General features: G+C 47.8%; 1 protein-coding gene across 2 annotated transcripts; it reads right to left on the reverse strand.

The window, feature by feature from the left end:
• Positions 1 to 1,842: 1,842 nt before the first annotated feature.
• SLCO4A1 (solute carrier organic anion transporter family member 4A1) lies at positions 1,843 to 27,110 on the reverse strand. 2 transcript variants are annotated; one of them, XM_083801315.1, is made up of 13 exons: positions 27,047 to 27,110; positions 18,912 to 18,999; positions 14,535 to 15,454; positions 13,371 to 13,461; positions 12,424 to 12,545; positions 12,045 to 12,156; positions 8,164 to 8,318; positions 7,284 to 7,479; positions 6,532 to 6,697; positions 5,732 to 5,898; positions 5,356 to 5,420; positions 4,655 to 4,803; positions 1,843 to 4,012 (listed from the first exon to the last, which is right to left on the reverse strand). In XM_083801315.1, exons 3-13 carry the CDS (start codon positions 15,331 to 15,333, stop codon positions 3,863 to 3,865), a joined length of 2,172 nt encoding a protein of 723 aa, XP_083657441.1. In that variant the 5' UTR covers positions 15,334 to 15,454; positions 18,912 to 18,999; positions 27,047 to 27,110; the 3' UTR covers positions 1,843 to 3,862. The 2 variants fall into 2 exon arrangements, with proteins under 2 accessions (XP_083657441.1, XP_083657442.1); XM_083801316.1 differs by having other exon boundaries at positions 18,818 to 18,999; positions 27,047 to 27,099.
• Positions 27,111 to 27,541: the final 431 nt, after the last annotated feature.

Consider the following 27,541-nt stretch of genomic DNA (forward strand, 5'->3'; position numbering starts at 1 on the left):
CTGCATTGCAGAGGTCTCACCTGCATGCAGAGGTGGCCACACTGCCTGCAACTCCTGCTGCTACTCTTACACCTGAGCTTTTATTTGCTCAGATCATGAGGAACACACTCATCACTCCTCCACTTGCTGCATCAGATCCAGGTGTAGACACTGAAGGACAATTACAGTGACCTACATCAGCTGAGAATCTGCCCTGTTCTCACTAGCAGCAAAAAGTCACAGATTTGTCCCCATCCTTAAGAATGAAGGCAAGCAGTGATCACAGGTAGTTTAGTCTTCCTGCTAAATGTGTTTTTCATTGATGTTGCTTAGGTGACTTGATTTAAGTACCCAGAAGATTTTATCTGTGATGCTATAAGGTCTGAGAGTTCATGATTTTTAATTCTTACCTCTGCTGAGGTGGAAGGCTTCATCTGTGCTCTCATGGGCTTCCAAAGCTCCTTTCAGAACAGATTTTGTATTTTTAACCAGGTTGCTGGAATAGTGAGAGACCACATTTTTCGTATTAGTTTGAACCAGGGCAGATTAGTATGTTGAACATTCATGTCTAGAGCTACAGTTTCTATAGTTACTAGTACATTAGTGTTTCACTGAACTACTGCTATATTCATTTTATAGTAGCCTTGCTTCACCCTTCCTAGAAGGGCAGGTCTGTAATGAGGGGTTTTGGTGGAGCCATCCCATTGCATGCACTTTTAGGAGGCTTCTCAGGACTATCTATGAACTAGCAGGGTGTTACTTGGTAATGAAGCAGGTGAGATTTGGCACAACTGAAATTCTTAATTTAACATGAGATTTAGTCTTCTAGGAAACTGGATTGAGGTTCCCCAGCTGGAAGACAAACTCAGTGCCCCATTCCCAAAGGAGCAAAATGAACTCATGTTCACCGTTTAAAACTGTTGCTTGCAGGACAAGATTAAAACTTGCAGGAAAGACAAGGTAATTTGGGCATTTATTATTTAGGCTTCGAATGCAAATTAATCCACTTCCATAAAAATAATACCGCTGGTCTGTTTGCACTCTCACGTGCTAATCACTTTCGGATTACAAATGATACCTAGCAGATCCATCCCCTGGATATAGCTCGGATTTCTGACGCTGAAGCAAACCCGGCCGTGCTGCTGTCTCCATTGCCATCTAGCGGCACCCCGAGATTTCTTTCCTCCAGGAAACTTCCACCGAAATTCTTCGCTGGAGAAAACCTCTCATTGACTGCCTTGGGTTTTGTCTGCAATAAACACCAGGCAGCTCTTCCTGCTCGGGCTCCTTTGTGCACACTCATTTGTTTTAACTCCCTGTGGCTTTTCCTCAATACCAGCCACCGTTTGTTTGTGTTCTTGATCAGCATGAGTCACTCCTTCAGCAAACGGTACGGGACGCAGGACTTTGACCTCATTTTCATCGCGCAGTTCTGGGAGAATCCGTGTGGCTTTGAGGGGGTCACTTCAGGGACGGAGGCGGGCTGCACCTTTCCCTCTTCGTTCTCCTTCCTCAGCAACCAAAACACTCATTTTGCCTTCAAAAGCAACAGTCCCCCTTGGGGAGGAGAGGGGACATCGCTATGAGACACAGAGCCACAGGGTCTCCCTGTCACCTGCCGTGCCACCCGTCGGGCAGTGCTCCTGCAGCTCCCGCAGCTGCCAGGTGCTCTGTGAGCGCTGCTATTTAAGCACAACCCCAAAGCCAAACTCTCCTCCCTGGGTGGATTGCAGACCCTTGGGGACACCGTGATGATGTGCAGCAAAGCCCAGACCCGTGGGGGGTGGCCCTGACCCCACTAGCAGGATGGCTGATGGAAAACACACACGGGTACCCTGTGAAATACTGATTACATTTCTGTGCTTTTTATAGCAATATAGTACTTTATTTGAGACCAGGAAACATATTCTCAAATATTTTGTTTTAAATTACCTGTACACACACAGAGCCTGCTTACGGAAAGGGAGCACCTTGTTACTACTTACTTAAATCCATCCGTCTTCAGTGCATCACCACCAAAATAAACCCCCCAAAGTTTCCTTTTGCTCTGGAAATAACACATTCAGATAAACCTCATTTTATAAACATACGAATTACATCGCCATACCTATATATATATATATATATGTAAAAATCTACCTTCCATAAATACATCGTACATAAAATATGTTCCCAAAATACATTCATGCATGTTCCCCTTTTAAGATCCCTGCTTGTACCCCAAACATCTGTTAGCTGGGAAGGGCAATCTCCAGGGGAGGACTGGAGACAGGCTCATGTTTGCAGGTGGCACCAAGACCAGGCCAGGTTGTGAAGAACCCTTTGGTGTTCGGGTGGTGTCGGGGTCAATTCCTGCATCCACAAGGTCTAATCCTGCCCCTCCGGGACAGCGGGGCTCTCCTGCGTGCGGTACTTGCCGTGCCCTTGGTCATCAAACTGCAGCAGCTGCCAGTGCTTAAGCAGCCAAAAGAAACAAATGCCCATTCCGTGTCTGCTTAGGAAAGCATAAATACACAAAATATACAAAATAATTCTAAGTAGCACCTGGCACAAGGTGTGTGCCAGCTTTGAAGCTCAGTAACACAAGTCCTGTCCCTGTGAATGTGTTTGATTCGATGTAGGACCGTCAGGGCTGGCCACAGCCCTGCCCAGCCTTCATCGCCCTGGAGCTGTGCCTGGACCTTGTGGCTGTGTGCGTACGGGCAGCTGGGCAACCCCCTCGCCTGGTGGGGCTGTGAGAGAAGCCAGGCAACCGCCTGCTAGATGCTGAAATTCCACCCTTAACCCCTGGTAGATATTGCAAGTGCACACTTACAGGCCATTTGGGGAATGCTGCCCTCTCTACTTGCAAGCACTGGCCTGGAAACAAGTCAGCGTCCCCTTTCCACAAAGCAGGCTGACATTATGGCAAGCCCTCCCTTAGGTCTGCAGTCTAGAGAAAAAATAAATTCATTCTGACTTCTCACATGTAGCCAAAACCAGCATCTTTACAGAGCAACCGAAGAGCAGCATTGCATAGATCTGTATCTCATCCTCCTGCATCCAACAAACAACAGCAAGAAATAAGTTCAAGTTTTGCACAGGACATTATAAAAGGCATCACCGTTAAACAACACAACAAAAAATGAGGTGTCACCATGGTGTAAACTCTGTGAGGAAACAAGGCAGCGAAGTACAGTGCTCGGCAGCTCTCAGGAATTGCTGCCTGTAGTGTACTGATGTATTTGCTAGACAAATCTCATCCCAAACCTATCTCCCATGGCACAGGAATATGAACTTGCATAATTAGATGCTCTGCTCCTGAACAAAAGGGCTGGAGAGCGCCGGCATGAATGACGAGCAATGCTGTGTGTCGTGGGAAGGAAGACAACACTGCCTGGGCTGTCTGCTTTGCATACAGGAGTTCAAGGGCCAGTTGCCCTCTTTGCAATGCAGATTGCAGGACAGCAGGTGTCTTTTCAGGCTTAGAAGGTCTCAACAGAAGTTTTGCTACAGTTGGCTTTATCATTGAGATATGAGGGAACAGATCCTCCGGTGGCTTAAACCCCACGCACTCAATTGGAGTTACTGGTGCCTATTTCCACTCGCAGAGGACGTGGTCCTTGCTTGTCACAGACATGGAATAAAGCTACGGTAGCCCTTTCTTTAAATAAAATTAAATAACTGCATATGACATCAGCACACAACTTTAAATGTGCTTATGCTCTTTAGAAAAAAGCAAGCACACCAGTGATTAATTAAATTAGTTCTCTTAAACTAAAAAAAAAAAAAAAAAAAGTGAGAATATTACTAATAATTAAATAATAATAAAAAACCTAGGGACTGTATAATGTCTTCTTGTCATATTTTTGAGACTGAGAAAGTCATTGGCATGCGTATAGCTTTATATATCCTCTGCAGCAGGAAGCGAAGGTTTGGTTTCCTGGAGGTCACTGTTGCCATTTTCAGACGTGTCCGAGCTGCCCTGAGCTGATTCTGCCGGCGGCGGTTTGTACAGCAAACAGGCGACCACAAAGAAAGTTGTCCCAAGCACCTGCAGACACCAAGACACCCCATTACCATTACCTGTTCTGCCCCAAAACGGGTGCCCAGTCATCAGCAGGTGTAACCCAGAAAAGCATGTGGGAACCAGCAGCGCTTTAGAGAGTGTGAAGGATTTTAGAAGCCTCTTTTTCATGGTAACTGCTAAACACAACTCTCTACATCAAGTGCCTGTGTGGGAGCTGTTAAAATGATGGTTTCCAGCTAATAAATAGGAAACACACAGCTAAGGTCTCGTATTTTCTAGTGGTGATCAGGGAACGGTAATTTACAGCTGGCCCACAATGACATTGCTCACTCTCACTAACACACTGCCGTCTTACATTCTATTCCATTTCAAGCAAAAATCACTTCAGTAACTGTTGGGAGAAGAGGGGATTTTTCTTACAGTGCAGCAGAAGCTGTATGCCTGGAAAGTAATGGGATTTTAAGAGAACGATGGTGCCTGGAGCACCATTACCTGGCAAGAAGCAAATGGAGTTTTTGCCCTCACTGAGAACATTTCATGTCTTAAGGTCTAATTTGGGTTTGGAGGAGGCAGATCGGCATAACACGAGTTTGTAAAACTGTCTGCCAGTGCAAACTGCTGCCTCCTAAAGAGCTGCTTGATCAGAGAGTGAAACAACAGACTCACCTTGTAGACCAGCCCAGTGATCAGGGTGTAGTTGCTCATGGCTGAGTTCTGGTAAACGTAGCAAGAGCCTTGCTCGCCGCACTGGTCCTGCCAGAGCAGGCAGGATTTATCGATCATCGACCCAAAGGCAATGGGGCCGGGGATGCTTCCTGCAGGAAGACAGAGCAGACCCTCAGTTAGGGCAGGACCTATGCACCAGCCTCGCAAGGCGCTTTGGAACTACGCTTGCAGGAATGCATCAGGCACTGAGGCTACTGTGATTAAACAAAGCCACCATGCGATGTCCAGAACTGTGCCCAGGGCAACAAGGCACCCAAACCGTGCTGAATTTCAAGAAAACTGAGAGTCCAGCGAGTTCTCTTTTGACTCTGGCCTGCTTACTGCACAAGCACCAAAAGACATACACAGGGGCTTCAATGTCCCTACTCCTTTTTTCTTAAAATAAGGACCCCTTGCCAAGACTTTGCTCCTCTGCCCCATCTGCGCCGTGCTACAGAACCCTTCATTCATTTTTCAAACTCTGTGCAAACAGAATTAGATTTTTCCCTTGCAAACAAGGGAAAGCATCTTCCTTTCACCATCCCACATCCTGCCCCCTTCTCTTCCAACCTGACTTGTTTTGTTCTTAGGTAGAACAGCGTGGTGCATGCTCCGCAAAGCCAGCAGACCACGCAGATGCACAAAGTCACTTTGTACTATACCTAGCGTTCGTACGACGATCCACTGGATCCCGAGTGCAAACGACCTTTGCCTGTCAGGGACACACCTGGGGAAGAAGAGGGGGATGTTCAGCAGCGCTGCCAGGCTGCACAGCACCTCCCTGCATGCCACGCTTTGTCCCAGTGCAATGTCCACCCTTGCCGCTGCAAACTGGGGGGACACACACGCCCCTGCCTGATATCAGAGGAAAGAGCTGCTGCCAGTGCTAAGATTTGCTCTCCCAGCTAGACAGTGAAGGGAATTAGTCCCTCTCTTTCCAGGCTGGTGGTTCCCGTCACACATTCCCTAGGGCTCAAGCCCTGAGATAAAAAGGAGACAGAGATATTTGGAGCTTCTTGCAGAAGACCCTGTGCTTACCGCAGAGTCGCAGTCAGGGCGGGGATGCTGCTCAGGAAGGTGAAGAGGATCACTGTGAACATGAAGAAAAGGAGCAAGGTCCTTTTCGCACAAGAGGAGGTGCATTTGCCTGCCTCTGCCTCACCAGGGAAGGTATTTTTCTCAACACAGCTACACTCCTTATAGACCTGGGAAAGAAACGCTGGTGAGTTGTTTGCCAGGGAGAGCAGTGATAGTCAGAGCTGGGCTTTAAAACGAAATAAATTCGGAGAGGGCTGAAAAAAGCTGGTTTTGCCCCCTGAGCAGAGTGAAGCAGAAATCCAGCTGCATTCTTGACACACACGTTTCAAAACAGATTATTAAATAAGAGAAACGAACTTTGCCAGGCAGCCCTTGAGCACCGAATGTCATCATTACCCATTTGAGCCCTTGCCTGTGTCTATGAGTAGCATGCTGGAAGGATGACTAGGTGCATCATGTGCACTGAAGACCCAAAAGAAGCCCCATAAGCACTGGCACAGGAATCAGGTGCCCACTGAGTTCCTGAGCCTGCCTTGGTGATATCCTACGGATTTCAGTGCAGTTTGACCCAGAATGAGGCAAAATCAAAGTTGGGCACTTTGAGGGAAGCACTTTGAGTGTGGCCTCAGTGTACCTTCTACTTTCTTCCCAGACAGTGCCTGAGAGCATCCTACACCTGCTGCAGGCTGCCACCAACTTGCACCAAAGCCCAGACCTGAGGAGGCTTTTTCAGAGCCAGACAAACCACTTGAAATACAACATGCCATTGTATTGTTAATGCATGGCGCTTTGGGACATACCTTCTTGCCATTCCTGAGTTTCTCAGACACTTTTTTGCAGCCGGCGTGGCAAGGAGAATAATACATAATGTTATTGCTTCCGCAGACAGGGCTGTAGGTCTCCCGCAGGCAGCCGCACTCAGCGTTGCACGCTGCTGTCAAGTTTACTTGGTTGTCAGGTAAAGCACTAAAGGAAACACAGGAGCAGTCAGCAGGGAGCCCCCGAATGGTTTTCCAGGAGGAAATGTGGTAGAGTAAGAGAAGAAGAGGGGATGGTAGGAGATGCACAGGATCCCCAGAGAGTATAGCACCAGGCTTGGGAAGGGTCTCATCTCATCTCATCTCATCTACTTTTAACCATGAAACAGGAATCGTGCCTTGAGCTACAAAGCACGTTTAAGTGACCAGCTCATGGGGACACAACTCCATTTGGATGGGAGATCCCCACTTTTAGTCTAAACCAGTAACCCCCACTATTTGTACAGCCACTGGACACAGGAGGACCCTGTGAAGGCAGCTGAAGAGTGAAGTGACACACACTTGGTGATGATCCCTTCCCTGACTAGAGCAGGAGCCTTTTCCATAAAGTCTATTAAACAAAAAAAAATTGGGCATCTGCATTCTGGGGACATGGCTCTCACCTTCATCATCTCCCTGTAAGACTGACTGGACATTATCTTCAATCTCCAGCACTAACAGACGACCAACATCAGCACCATGTATTTGCAGTTACCCTTATTGCAGTACAAGACAGGTGGGATCATCGTTATTACCTTCCATTGTACGTCTGGGTTACTCCTGCCATCGGCATGTTAGGGCAACGAATGAAAAAAATGAAAATAGCCATCAGACTTGTCACTGTGCAAAACAAACACAATTTGATGATTCCTGAGCAGCGGAGTTTAAATTTATTCACGAGGAATCCTCCCAGGAATGTGCCTCCCCCTCCGGCCGGCACGACCAGATAACCTGAAAAAGGGAGAGGAAAAAAAAAAAAAAAAGGTTAGAAACAACAGCAAGGAGTTTCTGTGTCTGAATACATGAAGTGCAGTGTGTCTGCATGAGAATAACCGTTTGGTTGCTGTGTTGCTTCTTGGTAGGAGTTCAGTGGACTCTGCTTCAACAGGTGGTCCTCCACAGCAGCCAGGTAACATGGCATGAACCTGGTTGGGCAACTTCTTCTCCCCAGAGATCTCAAAGCAGACTGTTTTAGGAGCATATCATGAGTCTTGATGCCTGTTGGACCCCACAGAACTCAGATTAAACTTTCTAAGTCTGGGACATGAGAGTTCAGTGAGGATCTTCCCGTTGACAAAGCATGTCCGCAATTCAGATATTTCTTGTTAGAGGTTGTTATCATGTTTCCTGGTAATGCCCAAGAAGGAACAGACTACAGTTATTTTGCTTTCCTCTAGAGGGTAACAGATGGCTGCAGGAGTGACACATTTCTTACTGATGTCTGTAGATAGAGCTCTGAAAACACACTTGGTACAGCTGTGCTGATAGGAAACGATCCTGACTGTCTAATAGTTGAAGATGATAACCTTTCTGTAAATGAATGGCAAAGCAGGTTTGTCTCATTCTACATGAGCTACAGTGCTCTTGTATTTGTAGGAGAAAATCAAAAAATGTTGCAAAACCAGGTTTCCTTACCGAAAAGGGTAGCAGCTTCAGAGGCACTTAAACTGAACTGAGACTCCAGGAACTTGGGTCCAAAGGTGGACATCCCAGCAATGAGCGTGGCTTCAGTTGCTCCCGCTAAGCAGAGGAAGATGAAGGTGGGGTTCTTCAGAAGCAGCAGTACTGATCTGGGAAGGATAAATATACTGGGATTGAATCACTGTGGCACATTTCAATTTCAGGTGTGTTCAAGTATCCTCCACTCCTAAGTGGAAGGACTCTGTCACCAAATCTCAGTTGTTCCAAGGTTGTATTAGTTCCTGATGACATTAACCTGGGACTCTTGACTCAAACAATCAAGAGCAAGGAACAACGTTGTGTTATATACATGTACACATGCTCCTCACGTGCACCCATGTTCTCATGAGAATAACTATCACTTATAACCATGGGTGTTTTGCAGCTCATGGGAAATACCAAGCAAGTCTTTCTGTATGGAGGAAGCACCTCCAATATACCTGATATCCCACAGGAAAACAGAAATTAATCTTTCTCTTGCAACCTAAGCATAGTTTTACATGTAGATTAACATGTAAGTTAAGAAAATACATTTTATTTTTGACCCACTGGGATTTAGGAAAGAGCAATAGATATTCCTGAAAAAATGCCATGTGTCATTTATATGCAGAAAGATGATCCAGCAACAATTCCATCTCCAAGACACAGAAACACCCTCAGGCACATGGGATGGTCTCAATTATCTCCCACTATCTCGGATATTGGACTAAGAGGGCTGACAGTGCTTTGCAGGGAGCATTTTGTAACGAGTTTGAAATTCTGCCACGTAAGTTCCCCTAGGTTTAGCCTGGACCTGTACAAAATCACCCTGTTTTGGGGTATGGCACATCCTGCAGCAACAGCAGCAACTGGGACACAGCAGGATGCTCGTTGAATTAAAAGGCACTGACAGTCAACAGCTACAGCTTGGGCAGAAATGTGAAAAAGAAGAAAAATCTACTGAATTATGACCAAATGTGAGAGTGTGAGGCTCAGCATCAGATAAGCCAGGAATTTAGAGTGATTTTACCCATGTGAAGCAGACAACTTCATTATAGCAAAAGAACAAAGAGTTTGAAAAACAGAAATACCACACATTCTTACACCTTGATTTCAGAGGGCTTTATAATAACCATTGTCTAGCTGCTGGGATTAGCTTAATTTACTAACCTATTTTCCAGGAACGGTCTTTTCAACTTGGAAGAATGAAGCCTAATCTCTTAGCTAGGAAACAGTCCTTGTGGGCCTTGTGACTGATGTTGAAATCTTACAATGCCTTCACCTCTCCCAGTTCAAGAGAAAAGAGGAGAGTTGTTCCTGGCACTAGCATTACTTTGTGTTTGTCAGACAAAGGCTGCAGGTAGGAAAAACAACTTTCAGCGCTAAGAGTAAGGGCATGTGTCATTTCTTGTTTGCAGACTGAAGACGTAGTTGTGAGGAGCTAATGCGTATAAAACCTCGAGTCAACACAGATCTTTTCATTGCTGCCAGCAGGATTTTAATCACACCCAGAAACCACATAACTCTCCAGAAGTCTTGGCTGTCCTTGGTTCTTGCAGCCAAAGGGATTTTGGGGAGCTCAGCATTGCCAGGAGAAGAATCCTACCACGTCTAAAAGCCTCATCCTACAAGCCTTTACTCACATAGGCACACGTGGGCACTTTTTCCTCTTGTAAAAGTCCTATTGAGGGAGCTGGGAGCTCATCTGAGGATCATTTGCATGCCCAGGACAAGAGGCTGCCAGGCTGTAACAGCGTAGTGCCACGTGCTAACGAGTCAATAGTGACAGATGGCCACTTGTGCAATCTTACAACCTGTGAACGGGGATTTTTCCAGCATGCAAAAATGACACCTGCTGTAACCACCACCTAGGGAATGGAGGGCAGTATTCTCGTCCTGGAGGAATGCAAAACATCCTCCCCTCAACACACACACAAGCTGTAGTAAAGCGGTGACACACACCACAGCCCCACCCTGCCAAGTAATCCAAGAGGGACAAATGAAGTATTGACCATTGTTGTTTTTTTCCTGAAGATGTGGGCTTGGCAGATCAAACGTGCAGCTAGTAAGGAGCAAGCCTCCTGTCCTGTTTTTGCACAGCTCTACATGTCTTTTCTTTGAACCTGCACTGACATCAGGGGACATTTCATGTGAGAAATCACATGGAAGCAGAGGAAGGAAAATGCTATTTTATCAGGCCTTTTCAACCCAAGAATTAAGACAGAAATCTCTTCAGGGCAGAGGCTTAATCTGTCTGGGCTGCATTCCTGTACACTCCTGCTTTTAGGGAGCACTGTGAATATGGTAACTCAGCAAACTCTCTTAGAAAAGAACTGATAGCATGGAATAGCATTTTATTTCATCAGCGTTTCTGCTTATCTTTGGGGGACTCTTACTGTCCGTACTGTGAGGAAACATGTAGATCCCTCACAGAAACAAAAGCAACAGTGTCCCTTGGCCTTGCTCTGCAGGCGGGTCCACACGTACCCGAGAGCTGCGCACAGATGCGGCCTCCTCTTTAATGCAAGTCTCTGGAACTTCCCTTTAATAATCAAAACCAGGGAAGCCAGGAGTCTGCTGGGTTTTTGCTTTCAAGAGAGAAGAACTTTCTGATGTTTTAAAACAATGACAACCGCACTAAAATCTGGACTGATCTGAATGGCCTGATATGAGCAGGGCTGCCTGCCTTCAGTACCCGTTCCTCAGGAACGAGGGGCAAAGAAAGATGCTCCCAGAGCAGGACTCCTCTACCTATTGCTTTCACTGAGACTGCTTTCACTGAGAAATAGGGGGAGTTTTGCTCAAGATAAGCAAGAGAAGCATAAAACACTGAACTTCATCCCTCTCTGCTGCACAGTTTGTGTTGGTTTTAGTCATAACCTCATTATCATTTAAATGCAGGTTTGAATTTAATTTCCGTGTGTAGAGTAAGTCGTGACCTCGGCAAATGGCACCCAGTCAAGAATGCCATTTAATAACAGAATTGAAATCTGTTCAATGTAATATTCTTCATGAAGCTGCCTTAACCCCTGGTAAACCACTCATGACGTCTCCTAGATTTTCTAACTCCTCCTCACTCCACGAGCTGACACACCAGGGACGGACAGCAGCTGAGCGCTCCTGCACTGGCAGGTGCAAGCATGCTTGCCCACGCAATGGAGCCAAGCAGCGGCCCCAGGATTACGTCCACTGCTGTACCACTGCTGTGCAGGGGAGGTAAGAGTAGGAACACGTAAACGGGGCTGGAAGATGCAAACACACAAAAAAAAAAAAAGAAAAGAAAAGAAAAAAAAGTAGGGGGGGGAACGAAGGATAAAACAGAACAGGAACTGAAAACTACGGTGAAGGATATCTTGTTCCTTGAATTTGGAATGGAGTTATAGGAATGGTTTTCTTTCCTCTCTTTTCTCATTAAAAGGACAAAATAAGGTTCTAACATGAGACAAAAAACAGAGGAAAAGAAGGAAAGCCCAGAGGAGACATTGCACAATGCCCAGCTGGGACAGGTGAGGCCAGACACGAGCAGACAGGAGGCAGACAAGAAGAAATGAAATATGAAATAATGCCACTGAGAGAATGAAATAGCAGTGCTGGTGCATCTCACGTCACCTGAAGATCGGCACTGAGCCGCTCCTGGTGAAATTCAGTGCGTTGTACATGCCCTCATGTGGTTCACACACAGCCATGACCTTCTGCAAACTGGAGACAGGACCGGACCCTTGTCCCTGGTCTCCCACATCATTCCCAGCACAGTTTCTACTTCACCCATTTGCCCAGTTTGAACCTGAGAGGAGGTGACCACCTCTATCCAAAGGGATCCAGCTCCCTGAACATCACTCCTGGGGTGTTTCTCTCACCGAGGTAGATCTTTAACTGTTTTCCCAAAGTCCGGATCCGACGCTTTTTTGTGGCTCCCATCCTTCAGCTGATGAGCCTCCGACACCCTCATAACAATATACCGCTGGGATCCTGTAAACGAGAGGGAAATAGAAACAAAGAGCAGGTGAGATGCTACCAAAGCAGGGAATTTGCAGGAGGCAAAAACAACACAACACTCTCCACCAGCCCCAGCTGCTTGGCTTCAAGAGAAGAGCCGGGAAATAGGCAGAGAGCTGAGGGGTGAAATTAATATTTTAATTACAATTTGAACACTGGAAGCTTGTCCCCCACTGCTGTCCTGGTGTCCCCAGCTATAGGAGGATGCAAGCACTGCTCCAGCCCTGTGGGGCCGCGTACCTGGGAGGCGCTGGGGGTAGCCCAGGATGGGGATGGAGATTAGGAGCGAGGCTGCTCCGGCCCCCAGGAAGCCGATCCACCATGCCCCCACCCACAGCGTGTTTTCCGGGGAGATGTCAGTCCTGTAAGACACAAACCCAAAACGACACAAGAGAGAGAGGTGGTGGTTTGAAACAGAGGGAGAAAGTTGGGCGCTGCTCTCACTAAAGCTGGCAGGGCCTGGGGAGCACGGGGGGGACGTCATTGAAGGAAACCACTTCTCCCACAGAGTTTTGCCATGCCCACCATCCATCCTGCCACAGAACACACCGCCTCCTTACTGTAGAGCACAGCACTTAATGAGACCAGGAAATTACATCATTTAATTATTTTTTAATCTCTAGCTTGCATGTTCACCTCTTCCCATTTCATTTGTGCTTTGGGGGTGGCTGTGATCCTTGCTCCATCCCAGAGCCACCCTTTCTGTGAGAAAGCTGGTGGAAATAACCCATCCCTCCCCAAGAAACCCGCTCCCCCCTTTTATCCCATTCACCTGCCAAAGAGCCTGTAAGGTAACAGGGGATAAAATAAATTAGAAACACTAAAAAGCGAGGAGGGTCCAGGCGTCGTGGCTGGCTAACTGCGAGGAAAAGCAGCACTGCTGGCAGCGGTGCCTGATCAGGGAACTCATTCAAAAAATTCACCTGCTGCTCCTAGCCTCATTAGAGCAGGCAGTGCAGCATGAGGAAGGATTTAGGCTGACAGGTTGGTGAGCAATTTTCTTCCAGTGACAACACTAATGCAAGCAATCACTCCAGCCTCAGCCACCCCGCAGAAACATTGGTGAACATGGCGGGCACGTTTCCACCCAGCCACCAGGTTGTTTTTCTGGATTTTTTTTTTTTTTTACCCCAAAGGAAACATACAGCATTAAGGAAAAGGAACAAGATTATTTTTTAACAACTTACTCTCTGTGTATTTCAGTATAAATATTTAGAAACATTCCTCCTACCAGATAACCCGCTGCAGGCCCAAGGATTGCAGCAGTGTAGAAAACAGCTGAAAGGGAAAACAAGCTGTGTTAGAAAACCTGCAGCACTTTCGTGGATGCGTTGCTGATGGGGAGCTCTAATGCCCATGACTTCAACTCCAGGTACACACAGACCACCACGGAGTGACTTTTGGTATCTCCTGGGGTTCAAAAGGGCACTGAGATGGAAAATACCACGCGTGGCTGGCTCTAGCTGTGAGAGACACAAAGCTGGACAGCTGCAACAAGTTTCCTCTCCCTCTTGTGCCCCAGGGAAACTTCTGCATCCAACCAGGGAATGTTTATAGCATGGGGTACACAAAACTGGTTCAGGGGAAAAACCTATCTGTATGGTTACTGTTTTATTATTTACCAGGGGTGCCTCTGACCCTGCTGCCACATCCTCACCGCTGCTGCAATGAGCAGAGGCACTGCCTTGCAGCTCTGGCATTTATTGTGGTTTGCTGCCATGGAAAGTTCATTGGCTTATCAATCCCAGCCCTGTGACTGCCTCCTCTCCCTACAGCCTTCTGATATAACCTTACAGGCGGCCAAAGGCCAGGGCCGCAGGATGGGCCTTCCCCTGGTGGGGAAAGGTCAGTCCTTTCACCAGTTTCACCAAGTAGGCTGCAGCGGAGGGGTGAACCGAGCCCCAGCCTCTCAGTGAAGCTGTGCTGTACTTTGCACCAGCAGCATCTGAGCAAGTCTCTCTCCTGTGCTATGGCACTAATGGGGCACTGCCTCGCATGGACGGGGTACGGCCTCATGGTCTTTGGCCACACTAAGAAGTTAGTGCCACGCACACACCGGAGGGCTGTCCCCAGCTGACTCCCGTGCTGAGGACAGAGGCACCTCCTGGCCTGCGGGAGTAAAAATGCCCAGCTGCACTTGCAGGCCCTGCCTGCCAATAACTGGAAGGAGAAAAAAAAAAAAAATAATCAAACCCTCCCAAACAGCTGCTGCTGCTTCTTTCTGATTATCATCTTGTCTGTCATCAGGAACAAAAGGCTTGGAGGAACTCTCAGCAAAGCGCTCCGGGCTGCCTCATCGGTGCCAAGGCAGATGGGCCGGGTCCCCCTCCCACCCCCCCGAGGCCACTCACCAATGTACACAGGGGAGTAGTTGGTCTTGACGTTCTCGTCTAAATAGGTGACGCCGAGCGTGTAGAGCGGCGTGGCTCCCATCCCGTGCAGGAACTGCCCCAGCATGAAGACGAACCTGTAGCTGGAGAGGCTGGAGGCGGCCGGGGCGCACGACTGGCTCTGGTTCGCCGCGCAGACGCCCACATCGGCCGACGAGTGCACCTTGTACATGCCAGTGGTAAAGTGGGGCAGGGCGAAGAGCAGGGAGCCCAGGCCCATCACCATCACGCCCCAGCCCAGCCACCGCGGCTTGTGGCCGTTCCCCCCGAAATAGCTGACGAAGGTGAGGCAGAGGCAGGCCGCGATGTCGTAGGAGCTGGCGATCAGGCCGCTCTGGTAGCTGCGGAGGTCGAAGCGGCGCTCGATGGAGGTGATGACCGTGTTGATGAAGCCGTTCACCGTCATGCCTTGCAGGAAGGAGGCCACGCACAGGAAGAACAAGACGCCCTTGGAGGTGTTGAAGAACTGCAAGCAGCCAGGCGTGAACCCTCCCCAGCCACATGCCAGCTCCTTCCCGTCGGTCGAGACGTATTTAATCCCCTCGCCAAACTGGGTGCTGTCCCTGGCCTCGCAGAGGGGCTGGGCGCAGGACTCGGCGGGGCTGGGGGTGCCGCAGCACCCCGTGCCATTGCTCAGCGGCGTGCCCCCAGGGGTGTTGAAAGCTGCACTGTCCTCGCCCGAGGGAGATGGGCTGGGGAATAGGATTGCCTGAGAGAAGTGGAAGCCATTCTCTCCCGTTAAGCTAGGGGGCTTGGCCATGAACGGCACGGCAGGTCCAGGTGCAGTCGTGGCGGGGGTGGCTTTGTGGGGTGCTGTGGGTATGTCTACTTAGGGGCTGTGCACATCAGATGGTGAAGGTGTGAGCCAGGACCATTGCAACCTGCAAAAAAAAAAGTTTATCACACACTTTTGTATAAAACCATACCAAAAGCCACAATTATTTTTCTTTTTGTAGAATACTTATTCTTTCTTAACAGGTTCCAGCATTTTGCTGTGCAGGGCAGCTGGATGTGTGCCCTCCACCACAGTGTACTTGTACATCAGATACTGGGGCACTGTTAATAGTACAGAAAAGAACACTGTCTTCAAGAGCATTAAAAAACAAAAAACAAAAACAAACAAACAAACAAAAACACTAAGGGCAGTCTCCCTACCTGTTGAAGCACCTTATCCCTTCCTAAGAGAAAAGCAGACCCTTCCCCTGCCAGGCACAGCCTCTTCCCTTTCCCTTTCTCCTGCAGAGAACAGTGTGGAAAGCTCCAGGTTTCCCACTGTTAAAAGTCCTTTGGTCTCTTTCACACCATACTAATAATAGTTTATAACTATCCTGAGAAGTTTCCACAGTTAGATTGATTTTATTCCAGGCCCTCAGATCTGTTTACAACTATTAAGTAAAATCCTTTCTATAACTAATTAGATACGTGCCATTGCAGAGCAAGCTGCAGGGCCCAGGCTCTAACCTGATTACTGCTGCAGACTGCCTTCTTTCAACCAGTTCCTGTGCTGAGCAGTCCCAGCATCTCAGCACCTCATCGTGGAAGAAAAAAAATAAATAAATGTATTTTTTAATTGTTTTTATCATATATAATTCAGCCAATGTATTTAAGTTCTCCTTTGAATGCTGGTCTCAAATATGCAACAAATGCTAGACAACAACTACATTATTACAGACTATTTTCAAAGCATCGTGTGTTTCCCAATTACTGTTTTTAATATTTGTTCAAGAGGCTCCTATAAAAATACCCCTTTTCAGCTTGCAACCAGCCTATCAATAGGGTTATAGGAGAAAATTGGAGGCTGTTTTCCCAGTAAAATGAACCATGTTCTGATTGCTGTAACCTGGGAATATTTCAGCCTTTGGCGAATAAACTAATACTCATCTGTGCATTGCTGAAAAGTTTATTGATATTTCCTTTGCAGATTATGGGTTGCATGAGTGCTGATGTGCTTCCCTGTACCGGTGGTTCTTGAAGGCACTGGGGCAGGGGAATTGCAGAATTTGATGCTTGGAAAACCATAGGGATTCTGCTTCTATTCCGGAAGGGCAAAGGACATACCACATATGTAAGCACGTAACTCGAAAAATGCAGGTCAGTAGTGCTTCAATCACACCGGTCCTTAAGATAAGCTTAGCAAATGAGAGACACCCAGCAGCACATGTGACCTTTCATTTGCAAATAATTCTGTTATCTTAATGAAACTGTCTGGGGACCAGAGTGCACAGAGTATGACAGAGTCCCAATTTTAGCAGGAATTTGGTGATAACACAGAGGCAGTGTGCCACGAACCACACTTGCAGCCACACCTGCACCCAGCGTTCTGTGGGTGCTGTCAGCGCAGAAACCTCCACTGTTGACATGGGGAAATGCAAAAACTAGCCAAAGGCTTTGAAGTTCAGCTGCAGACACAAACTTTGGTAATGTGTTGGCATAATAACAGCTTGGAAGACCATCATTTTTCACTTTTTTTGTCCCTCCAGTGTCCTTATGACTCTTGCAGCTCCAAACATATTCTTCTTGTCTTTGGATGTAGTATTGCAAACAATTAATAAGGGTGCTTTAGCACTCTGTTTAACCAAGAAGGGATTATTGGTTCTTGGATCAGGCTTTAAGGAGCGGAACCATTTGTCTTACCCCAGTGTGAATCAACAGAGTCTTCTGCAAGGCAGCTGGCTGACGTCAACTGCACGCTTCCCCACGTCACACACATTTGACATTATGTTTGCACTCATAAAGAAGACTACTGAGCTGGGAACTGATTTTGCTAGTACTGATTTCAGTAGATAAAAAAATGCCCGTCTCAGTTAGTTAGCTTATGTGACTGAGCTGCCAAAGTGGCACACCTTCCCCCAGGGGAAGTGCTTGTACTGCCTCTATCAGCACTGGGATGTCTCCATCGGTAGATTTTTCATGAGTCAGGAAAAATATTATCACTTTGCATTACAGTTTTCTCATCCTTGAAGTAGCAGGAACCTTGCCACCGGATCCAAGTGATTGCAGCATCCTCCCCCTCGACTTTTGTTACTCTTAATCCTACTTAGTTACCAGTGAACATGGGGTTTTTCAAGGAAGCAACAAATCTTTCCCCAAAGCAGCAAAGGTCTCCCCCCACACCCAGAAGCCCCACACTGCCCCCAGGCCCACGTCCTGGCCCCCTCCTGCTGGAGCAGCACTGCCAGGCTGCACCCAGATGCTCTGGGCAGCAAGCCCGATTGCTACCCGCTGCTCTCCACCAAGCTGCTTGTTATCTCTCCAAGTGTTTCCAAACTGGAACTGACACGTTCACTGGGAAGATCAGCTTCCACGTAAGCCATATGCCACTTTAGAGGACAAAATATAATTTTTAGGAAAAAAAAACCACAACAACAAATCAATCAACTACATGCACTTCCTAATCATTTTTATTCATCTGAGCCATCCATCTATTGCTTTTCATTCATCTCTGTTTTTAATGATTCAGCTGGTGAATTCTTGCTTGCTTTGAACCAGGCCCAATGCTATTATCTTTATAGATTTACTCATTTTACTGCAAGAGTTTAACTCTTTTAAAAAAAAAAAAAAAAAAGATGTACAGCTTGTTCCAGACTGCCAACATTACCGAGTCAACACAGTAGAAGTAGCAAGGCAATGAAAGCATGTGATTTGTATTTCACGGTGAAAGTTGTAAATATCCCCATGTCACCAATATTTAGTATTAAATCAATAGCAAAACTTTCAAGCTTTTATCAGGTGATGATTTAAAAAGTCACAGGACAGATAAAAAATATGTTGTGTCTCTGCTGAGGCCTGTGATTAGATTAATGTTACATATTAAGTCCTAACTGATATGCAAAATAATCCCATTTCCCGAAGAATGCCCAATAGTAGTTAATTTTCCCTTTCACTCTATGATTTTTGACTTTCACAGGGTATTGATGTGACAAATAACATCTACTCATAATATCTGCTTTCCATAGCCAAGCACGGTTTATGGGCAGACTTAATCATTTCTTCATCCCTATGGCACATATGGAGATATTTGCTAAGGTAATGGGAATGGGGGAAAAAATGGAATATAATGCAAACTGGAGGGGAGCAGCCCCATACGATGCTCAGAGTTATTCTCTCTGACCTGCAAGAGAGCCCGACCTTGCTGTATAGACAGCCTGGCTTTGGGAATGCCCCGATCCCAAAGGATCCCAGGCTCAACCGTTACACCAGCCAGGGACAAAGTCATCTGCTTAATTTCTCTTAGTAACACCTACTGATTTTTTCTCGGGAGGTTTTGCTTGGAGGATTATCAGTATTACTTCTGTTGCAGCTGATAAACACCGCATGGATCAAGCATAATCCACTCACTGGTTTACGAGGGGAAAGCCTCCCAGAAGTGTGACAAATCCACGCCGCGGTCCCGTGAACGGGGCTTGTCCTCCAAGCGCTGCTTGAGCTGGAAGGGAGAGAATAGACAGCGTGCGGTGACTGGGCTGTTCTTTGGGGATACAACACTGATTTTTTTTTCCTAGCAGCCAGACTTTTACGCAGCTCCCCAGGGATGTGAAAACTGCCTTTTCTCGTGCGCTTTTACGACATGTCCCTTTGGTTCAGCAATATGGGGGAGGCTGCTATTGCCAGGAGCAGCCCCTTTGTAAGCAACTGCTGTAGGAACAGCACCATCCTGCACACACACAATGTTTCAGGAGGGAGAAATGCACCTAAAGAGCACTCAGCACTAAATATCTAAATAAATAAATATCTAAACAAGTATCTAAAGCTGTGCTCACCACCAGTGACAGTGCTGTGGCTGCACCAGAGGTGTGCTTTCAGTCCCTCCGGGGTCTGAGGCTTGGAACACAGCAGCAGAAGCTGGCTTTACGTTATCACACGAGCAAGGACACATTTATAATTAAATAATGCCTAAATAGTAAAGCTTAGCACTCCCCAAATCCTTTCTTTGCCAAGCACTCTTCCACTCGCTGGCAAATTAATGCAATAATACGCAAGAAATCAGGAAGGTGGCTTTGATAATTTTCAATTAGCTGCCTGAAAATGCTTTGAAGACAAATCTAGCCAGATTTTCTCAGCTTACTTATTTGTTCCAGCTTATCTGTGCAAATGCAATTGGCTGCAGCTGCCTTAGACCATCTTTAAAAACTTGCAGTGCCAATACACAAAGCAGATTTAACCAGGCAACTATATTCTGCTTCAGCCAAGATTAGCCAGACAAAAGGCTGTTTTATGCTGTAATTCCTAACTCCCTCTCTCTCACATCACTCTTGCTCTAATGTCTTTTTCTTCCCTGTAAATTTGATCAATGATGAGAAGGTTTCCATGCTAGTACCATGCGGTGTTCACCTGCTCATGGAGCTGGGTGTCCCTGCAGCTCTCACAACACAGATATGATGCTGACGTTTTCCCTACACATAGCACAGCATTATTTTCCAGAATTTGTGTTCTCACAACCCATTTAAGGAAGTCCGATATTCAGGATAATGTTTCTGCACGAACCACTACTCAGCTTTCCCCAGTGATTGCCAGTTAGCTCCTATAAACATCCCTTCTTTGCTTCCATGCAAAAGATGCACATTCAGGCAAATCCTATATGATGTAAGCGATAACCAAAAAGAGCATAAGCCAAATGATGAACTTCAAACATGATTTGATGCTTCTAAATATAAGAGCAATAAAAATGAAAAAAAAAGGGGGGGGGGGGGGCAAAAAAACCCCAAACCAAACAAACCAAAAGCGATGTTGCTTTTTTACAATCACAATGCAAGGATGCTGAGCATCGGATAAATATAATAGCATAATGCCGACATCTACCATGGTTTACTGGAAGTTTGTTTTTTTTTTTTTTTTTTTTTCATCTTCCTGGTTAGATCACGATGAAGGTAAAAATGAAAAGCAGGCATCCCCGCCAACATTTGCCATCCTCAGTGAGCACATGAGCATGAGTCGGTGAGATGGGCTGGGAGAGGGGTGGAAACTGTGTCAAGTGGGAGCGTGAAAGACAGCAAATGCAGGAAGGAGTCAGCTGGGAGAAGCGTATTTCCCACACAAGCCCACTTTTTTCCGGATCAGCAAGTAATAGCTTCCCCAAACATTCCCCAGAGCACAAGCTCACTGGTGCACACCGCTTAACCTGGATCTTGTTTAACATCCAGAGATGCTCTCTAATCCTCCTAGGTATTAGTCTTGAGATTCCTGCCAAGCAGAGGAACAGCACATCCGCCCAGACAGCACTTAAATGAACTTGCTGCTTGAAATGGGCCATTTTGCACGCTACCCTACAACTCCAGCTGCTCAGTTTTTGGTTATCCTCAGATCAGCACCTAGGAAGTCACTATGGCATGCAAAATATACAGTTAAATAACCCTGGTTTCTATGTCTCAGATGACTCCCTGGGAAGTCGTTCTGCATAAAGAGTGGGATTTCTCTCTCTTAATCACTTGTTAAAAGTTAGGTATCTAGTTGGAGTTAGACATTCCTATTGTCTCTGCTGCCCATTGCACAGAGATCATCACGTCCAGGTTGTTTACGGCTCTCAGGCCATGTCTCCACCATCACTATTTTGTGTGTTACTAAATCACCCATTAGAGCAGATACGGTCTGGAGCAGGAATAGGTACATAATCATATTTCTGTTGGATTAGCCAAGCACATTATACTGAGTATACTCTGGTCTCATGTCAGCTACAACAACAGAAACAATATTTGATCTAGCACAAAGCCAGATGGTGCAAAATTAACCCTTCAGCACAAATCTGACGTGGCACAGGGGGGCTTGGACCAGGGTTGTGTAGCTGTAGGGCTTCTGACTCAGTGTTTGCTGTCTCCAAGTCTCCTGACGCCATGCACTTTATCTGCCCTCCAACAATGAGCTAAACAAAAACGTCATATTTCATCCCCTTAAAATAAACACCAAGTCAGAGTGGGTTAATTTGTGTTTGATCATGCAACACCCCAGATCCTGACACATTGTGGTTTGGGGATTTCTTTGAAGAAGGCATATCCCTATTGTGCAATCGGGAGGAAATGATGATCCCTTTGAAGGGAATGACTTCTCTTCCATCTCTGACTCAAAATCTCAAACCAGAACCCCAACTACAAATACAGCAATGATGAGATGACGGATAGGAACCCAGACCCAAAGGGAACAGGTCAGAGCATGAGGGCAGCACGCTGGCAGTGCGATGATGCTGATCACTGCCACCAAGGACAGGCAGAAGCTATGTGGTGAATAGTATAGCCTGGGGATTTTAGGAGGCTCTGAGAACATGAAAGGATCACTTCCTTAGAAACCTCCGGTACGTTTCAACAGCAAATCCTCACAAAAGTCTCTGCTGCAGGCTCCTATAGTGGTTACAGCAAATGGCTTAATGTGGAAGGCACTGACAGTCTCAGGGATGTGTTATCCTCAGTGGCCTGCTGCTTCCATGTGACTGGTAAATAAACAAAAATCTCTGCTGGTCAGAGGTAAGATTCCATCAAGAGATGCTGGTGGAAAAATGCTCGGAGCAATGCATTTCTGTATTAAGTGGCCTCTCGAAGAAATCCAGCTCCGTATGAAACAGCAATCCCATACCAGCACAGATCAATACACGCACTGATGTAGACACAGAGGAAGGTGCATGTGTGCACCACCACCACAAACACCGCCGGGTTTGCGGACTGCACCCCTTGCAGGATGGCACTTCTTTCACCTCACAGTGCTCGAGCGGGTCAGTAATTCATTCCTACTGCCAGGGAACAAATTGCTGCCAAATGGTATTTCTTCCTGAGATAAAGGAATAAACAGGCATATAATGTTCCCATTGTCAACCCAAAACATCTGTTGGAAGTCAGAGGGGTTTGCTGCCCGTGCGCACTCTGGGCACGGCTTCTACTTTGCACCCTCCGTTCTCTCGTGTATGAGAACTCGCAGCCTTACACAGCAGCTGCTGGAGGACGGATTTACGTGGAAATCTGAAAACTGCCTTCAAGGGATTCCTGCCTCCCTGCAGCGGCACGGTGTGGTTTTCACTCGTGACTTGAAAACTCTCTTGTTTGCCTTGCTAAGGACCTGCCTGCATCCTACAGCCCCTGCAAAGGACCTTTGAGGAATGAACACAAGAGAAATAAATAAACTTGTTTTCTGCTATCAGCTCAAATGAGGGTAACTGAGAATGAATTTTTGATCAGTATTCCCTAAGAAATATGGGCCTGAAGTTATTTTAACACATTTGGGACAGATAATCAGTGTACCACGGCTTGCTTACCTCCTTGTCACTCATTTTAATGCAATTTCTTCAGCATCTTAAAATCCTCCTTTCAAGGTTTTCTGCCAAATAAGCGGCAAATACCCAGCACTAAGGGGATCACAGGCTGATCAGGGCTACGGGGCGGCTGCAGAAAAGGCCGATTCTGCCGTAACCAAGACCCACGTCTGACTTGAAGGGTCTAAATCCTCCTCGAGATTGAACCCACTCCAGCCATACAAAGAAAACTGTAAAGCTGCTTTGAAAGCACTGCCAGGCAATCCCTTTTGCAGGGAATTCTTATGCTAACATAAAGCTCCAGGGCATCTGCCCTGTGCTGGATTATGCAGAAGGGGTGCGGGAGCAGATCGGTCACGCAGGGAAGGTGCTGAGCCCTAGCAAACCCGTCCAGCCATGGCGAGGCAGAGCAGGATGGACCAAGGGCTGGCCTTACGATTTCTATGGGGCTTGGAAAGTAAAAAAAAAAAATAAAATAAACTTGAATTACATTTTCCAATCTGTTTTATTTGGAGTATATTAAGCCAAAAAGATCAATGCAGTTTTCCAAGAAGAAGATACGAGGGAACAGAAAATCCAGCAGAGCTCATGATCTTTTGATGATGTTTTGAGGAAATCTTTATTTTTGTATCACAGGCTAGGATCATTTATTAGAGATTCATAATCTAGATGTACTTTTGTTTTTAATCTCTCAATGCCATCAAGAAAATTAACTTCTATCTCATTGTCACAGTGTATCTAAAGCACTTGAGTTCACAAATAGGAACTATATAAAAATGCCAAAGAGTAATTTTTCTTGTTCTCTTTTTTTTTTTTTCTCTCTTTTTTTTTTTTTTCAGCCAGAATATTGCAAAATCTATGTATTTCGGAGGAAAAAAATTGTTTGGCCTTGCTTTTTCAACATGAAAATGACCCCTAACTCCTTCAAACCACTGGGCAATAGTTAAACAGAACTTGTCAGCATTTCGGTTTCTTTGTTCGAAGATCCAAGCCGAGCTCTGAGAATGCAAATGATCAAAGACTATGGACACCACGCAGCAATATATTTTATGCATTGAAAGTAGGAATCAAATTTAGTTTGAGTGTAACTACACATACATCAGTGGCACAGCAGACGAGGAGAGATTGGCCTAATGTCTCTGTTACACCAGGAAGCCAAAAGCTGCCTTAAGGCTTGCCGCCTTGCTGAACACTGAACAGGGGAAAAAAGAATAACACAGACCATTTCCCATCGCTGACACACTGCCGTTGCTCATAAATTCATTTACAATCTGGAAGTGGAATGACATTATTTTTGATACCAGCAGTGCAGCAATTGCCCAGATCCAGCATTACTTCTGCCTGAAGAGAGATTTAAGGTTAGAATAACATCGTTCTGTTAAAATTAAACACTGCACTCCCTCATTTCACGCTCTCCGCTGTACTAATGAGAGGTCTGACGCAAAAGCTGCCGAAGTTAGTGGCCCTCTCTGAGCTCTCATCTACAATCACTCATCACTACTGCTGAAGTGGGATGGACGGTTTTGTCTGGGATTCATAAATCAGATGAAGTCCTTCACCTCCCTCCGAGTATTTTTCACAGAAAGCATTTGCAGAATCTCTTTGTTCTTAACTGGCCCGGTTCAGCATCACTATTTGCACACTGGGAGGTCACTCGAGGCCAAGACGGTGCAAACCTAAGTATATCATGGGGACGTCTAGCAATAAAGCAGATTTGAAAAGGGAAAGGAGAGTAGCAGCTCTTAGGGGCAGCTGGGGGAGCTGCTGAAGCACGGTGCTTCCCCACTGAGCACGGGGCAGGCAAAGCCCCAGACCCCACATCCTGGTGCAGCCAGAGCTGTTCCTGCTCCTCTGCACAAAGATCAGCCCCTCGCTGGGCCCAGATAATGCGGTTTTTAAGAGTATTAGAAAAGCAGAACACATTTCAGAGCAGGCACTGAAAGCCAGACCTGGACACCAAAGCAGCCCACATCCGAACCGCGCTGCGCATGGGGAACAGCTCCCGCACGCCGCTTTAATACCAGCCACCTCGTGTTATCGAGCGTGAAATCCAAGGGGGGAACCTGGCCCCTGAAACCGTGCTCAGCATCTCCCCAGCCCATCAGGCCAGCGCCGAGCTCCAAGCTCTGCTAAGTGCTTGTGGAAGTCTTGCAAAGCATTTCCACTGCTCACCATCGCACTAATGGGATTCTGCAAGGCGAGGAAGACCAGAAGCCCAAACGGTAAAGCAAAGCGTATAACCCCTCACCCAAGGGTTGTGAGCAAGCCCCTAGGAAAGGCAGGTTGCTGGGCTAGGTGCGCTCACTTAAAATAAACGGAAGCAGAAGTGCTCAGGGTGGAATGAGCGGAACGGTCAGCGCGAGGCAGAGCCACGATTCACTTCTGTGCTACCGCAGGGTGAAAAACCCAAAGCAGAGAGCAGGACCCCAGCATGCTCCACGCTGGGAAGGCACACACAAAAAGATTAGGGCTGCCTTCAGGAGTTTGCACGAGACGCAGAGCAGCTGGATGCTGATCTCCTTAAGCCGGCGGATATTTCTTTTGTTAGTTGCTGATCTCGTCTTCCCTCTTGTCTGTAAATCTCTAAGCTCTGCAAAGATTTCTAGTAAGCCCTTGCTCAGGTACTTCCTGGTTTCCGCAGCCCAGAAGACCCAACATTGGCAGCCACCGGGATCCCAGGGGTGGATCCACACACGGGGCAGCGCAGGGCAGGATGCGTGCAGCATGCAGCGGCTCCTCCACGGCGCCGCGGGGCTCCCGGTGAGCCTGGCACACCCGTGCACACCCTTACACACCCGTGCACACTCATGCACAACCGTTCACACCCGCCACCAGTTCCGGCCGAGCTGCGGAGGGCAGGTGGCTGCGGTTGGCCCTTTTCAGAGGGCTGCTCGCAGCAGCCTCCTATCATTTTCGGTAGCCTGCAGGCTGGACCTCTTTGCATATAAATAGCTTCACTTTTTTTTTTTTTTCTCTTTCATTTTTTTTTTTTCCTTTTCATCATTTGACTAACCCTCTCTCTACCCGCCGTTTCATCCTTTCTCACATTTACATCAGCTCAAGGCACGTGTCTCTAAAGATCTCCTTTGTGTTTGCTCCCCCTCAGATGCTGGTTTAATGTGTGATTTTACAACCAAGTGATGCTACAAAAAGTAGAAGCCCAGAAAAAGGGAGAAAAAAAAAAGGGGGGGGAGGGAGGAGAGGGAAGGAAAGAAAAAAAAGAAAAAAAGGATGTGCCAGACTGGGATAACTTCACATTTGTGGTGTGTTGCTTGCAACAATCGAGCAGCCTATAAAACGGTAATAAAAAGACACACAGCGAGCTCATATGATTAATGTCCACAAGAGCACTTTGAGCTCGCAGAACTGAAAGCGTGTTTTTTAGGCGACAATGCTTTTGATTCCTATCATCTGAGCAAATAGGTTAGCGAAAATAATATAGGTCAGACAATGAAAACGCTCTGAATTCGGCTCAGCACGCTGCCTGTGCCTTCCTTCCCTAACTTCAGTTACCATTCTCTTGCAGCGAGGCTCGCAGTGTTATTCACATCCCTTTTGCTTGCTGCAGGCATCATTTTGCCGTGCCGCCTCCCTAGCTTTTCTTACTTTCTGCCCCTTCTCTGCCCCTTTTTAATTTCCCACCGAGATTTGCTACATGGAAAAAAAAAAAAAAGCAATGCTTCAGCTGTGACGAATGCAGCTACACGGCGGTAAAAAATATTGTTCCCGGAGCATCACCCGAGGTCTAATGGAAAATCTCCGCGCGCTTGGCCACTCCGGGGGCTTTTTTTCCCCCCTTGAAGCAAGACACGCGTGTCCCTACGCGGATGAGCACTGAGATCGTGCCCCCCCCCCAAAATCCCCGCACCCCCTGGCTGCAGCACAGCCCCCCCCGGCCGCCCCCAGCCCCATTTCGGGGCTGTCCCGGCGCTGCGGCTCCCCCCGCGCCCATCCCCGCAGCTCGTGGGCAGCGGGGGCTCAGCGGGGGCCCCGCCGCCCCTCTCCCTGACCCCGCCGGAGCCGCTCCGCCGGGCTCCCGGTGCTCGCCCGGCATCACGGAGCTGCCACCGGCGTGCGGTGCCCACCCCGAGCCCCTGCATCCCTCCCGCATCCCTCCAGCATCCTCCCGGGACCGGTCCCGGTCCCCTCCCGGTCCCTTCCCGGTCCCTGTCCCCATCCCGGTCCCCTCCCGGTCCCTGTCCCCATCCCGGTCCCGTCCCAGTCCCCCCCCCCGCTCCCGTACCTGCCGCCGGCCGCCGCCGCCGCCGCCCTTTCGCCTCCGCCCCCCCCCCGCGCAACCCGGCTCCCGCCGCGGGGGCGGGCACTGCGCCCTGACGGACGGGGCTTTCCTCCAATCGGCGGCGGAACCCGGAGGAGGCCGGGCCAATGGGGAGGGGGGAGAGGGGAGGCCAAAGCGAAAGTGGGGGGAGAGGGTCGGGGGGGGGTGGAGGGAGATGGAGGGAGGGAGGGAGGGAGGGAGGGAGGGAGGGAGGGAGGGAGGGAGGGAGGGATGGATGGATGGATGGATGGGTGGATGGATGGATGGATGGATGGATGGATGGATGGGGGGGGAGAAGGGGAGAGGGAGGGGGCCAGGAGGGGAGAGGGGCGAGGGGAGGATGTGGGAAAAGGATGGAGAAGGGGTAGGGAGAGGGCAGGTGCAGGAGCAGGTGCCCGGGGGGATGATGCCCGTTGGCCCCCCTGGCCCTGTGCAGCCCCCCAGGGGGATCGCAGCCTT

The sequence above is a fragment of the Anser anser genome, assembly GCF_964211835.1.
Source record: "Anser anser genome assembly, chromosome: 16".
NCBI classification, from domain to species: domain Eukaryota; kingdom Metazoa; phylum Chordata; class Aves; order Anseriformes; family Anatidae; genus Anser; species Anser anser.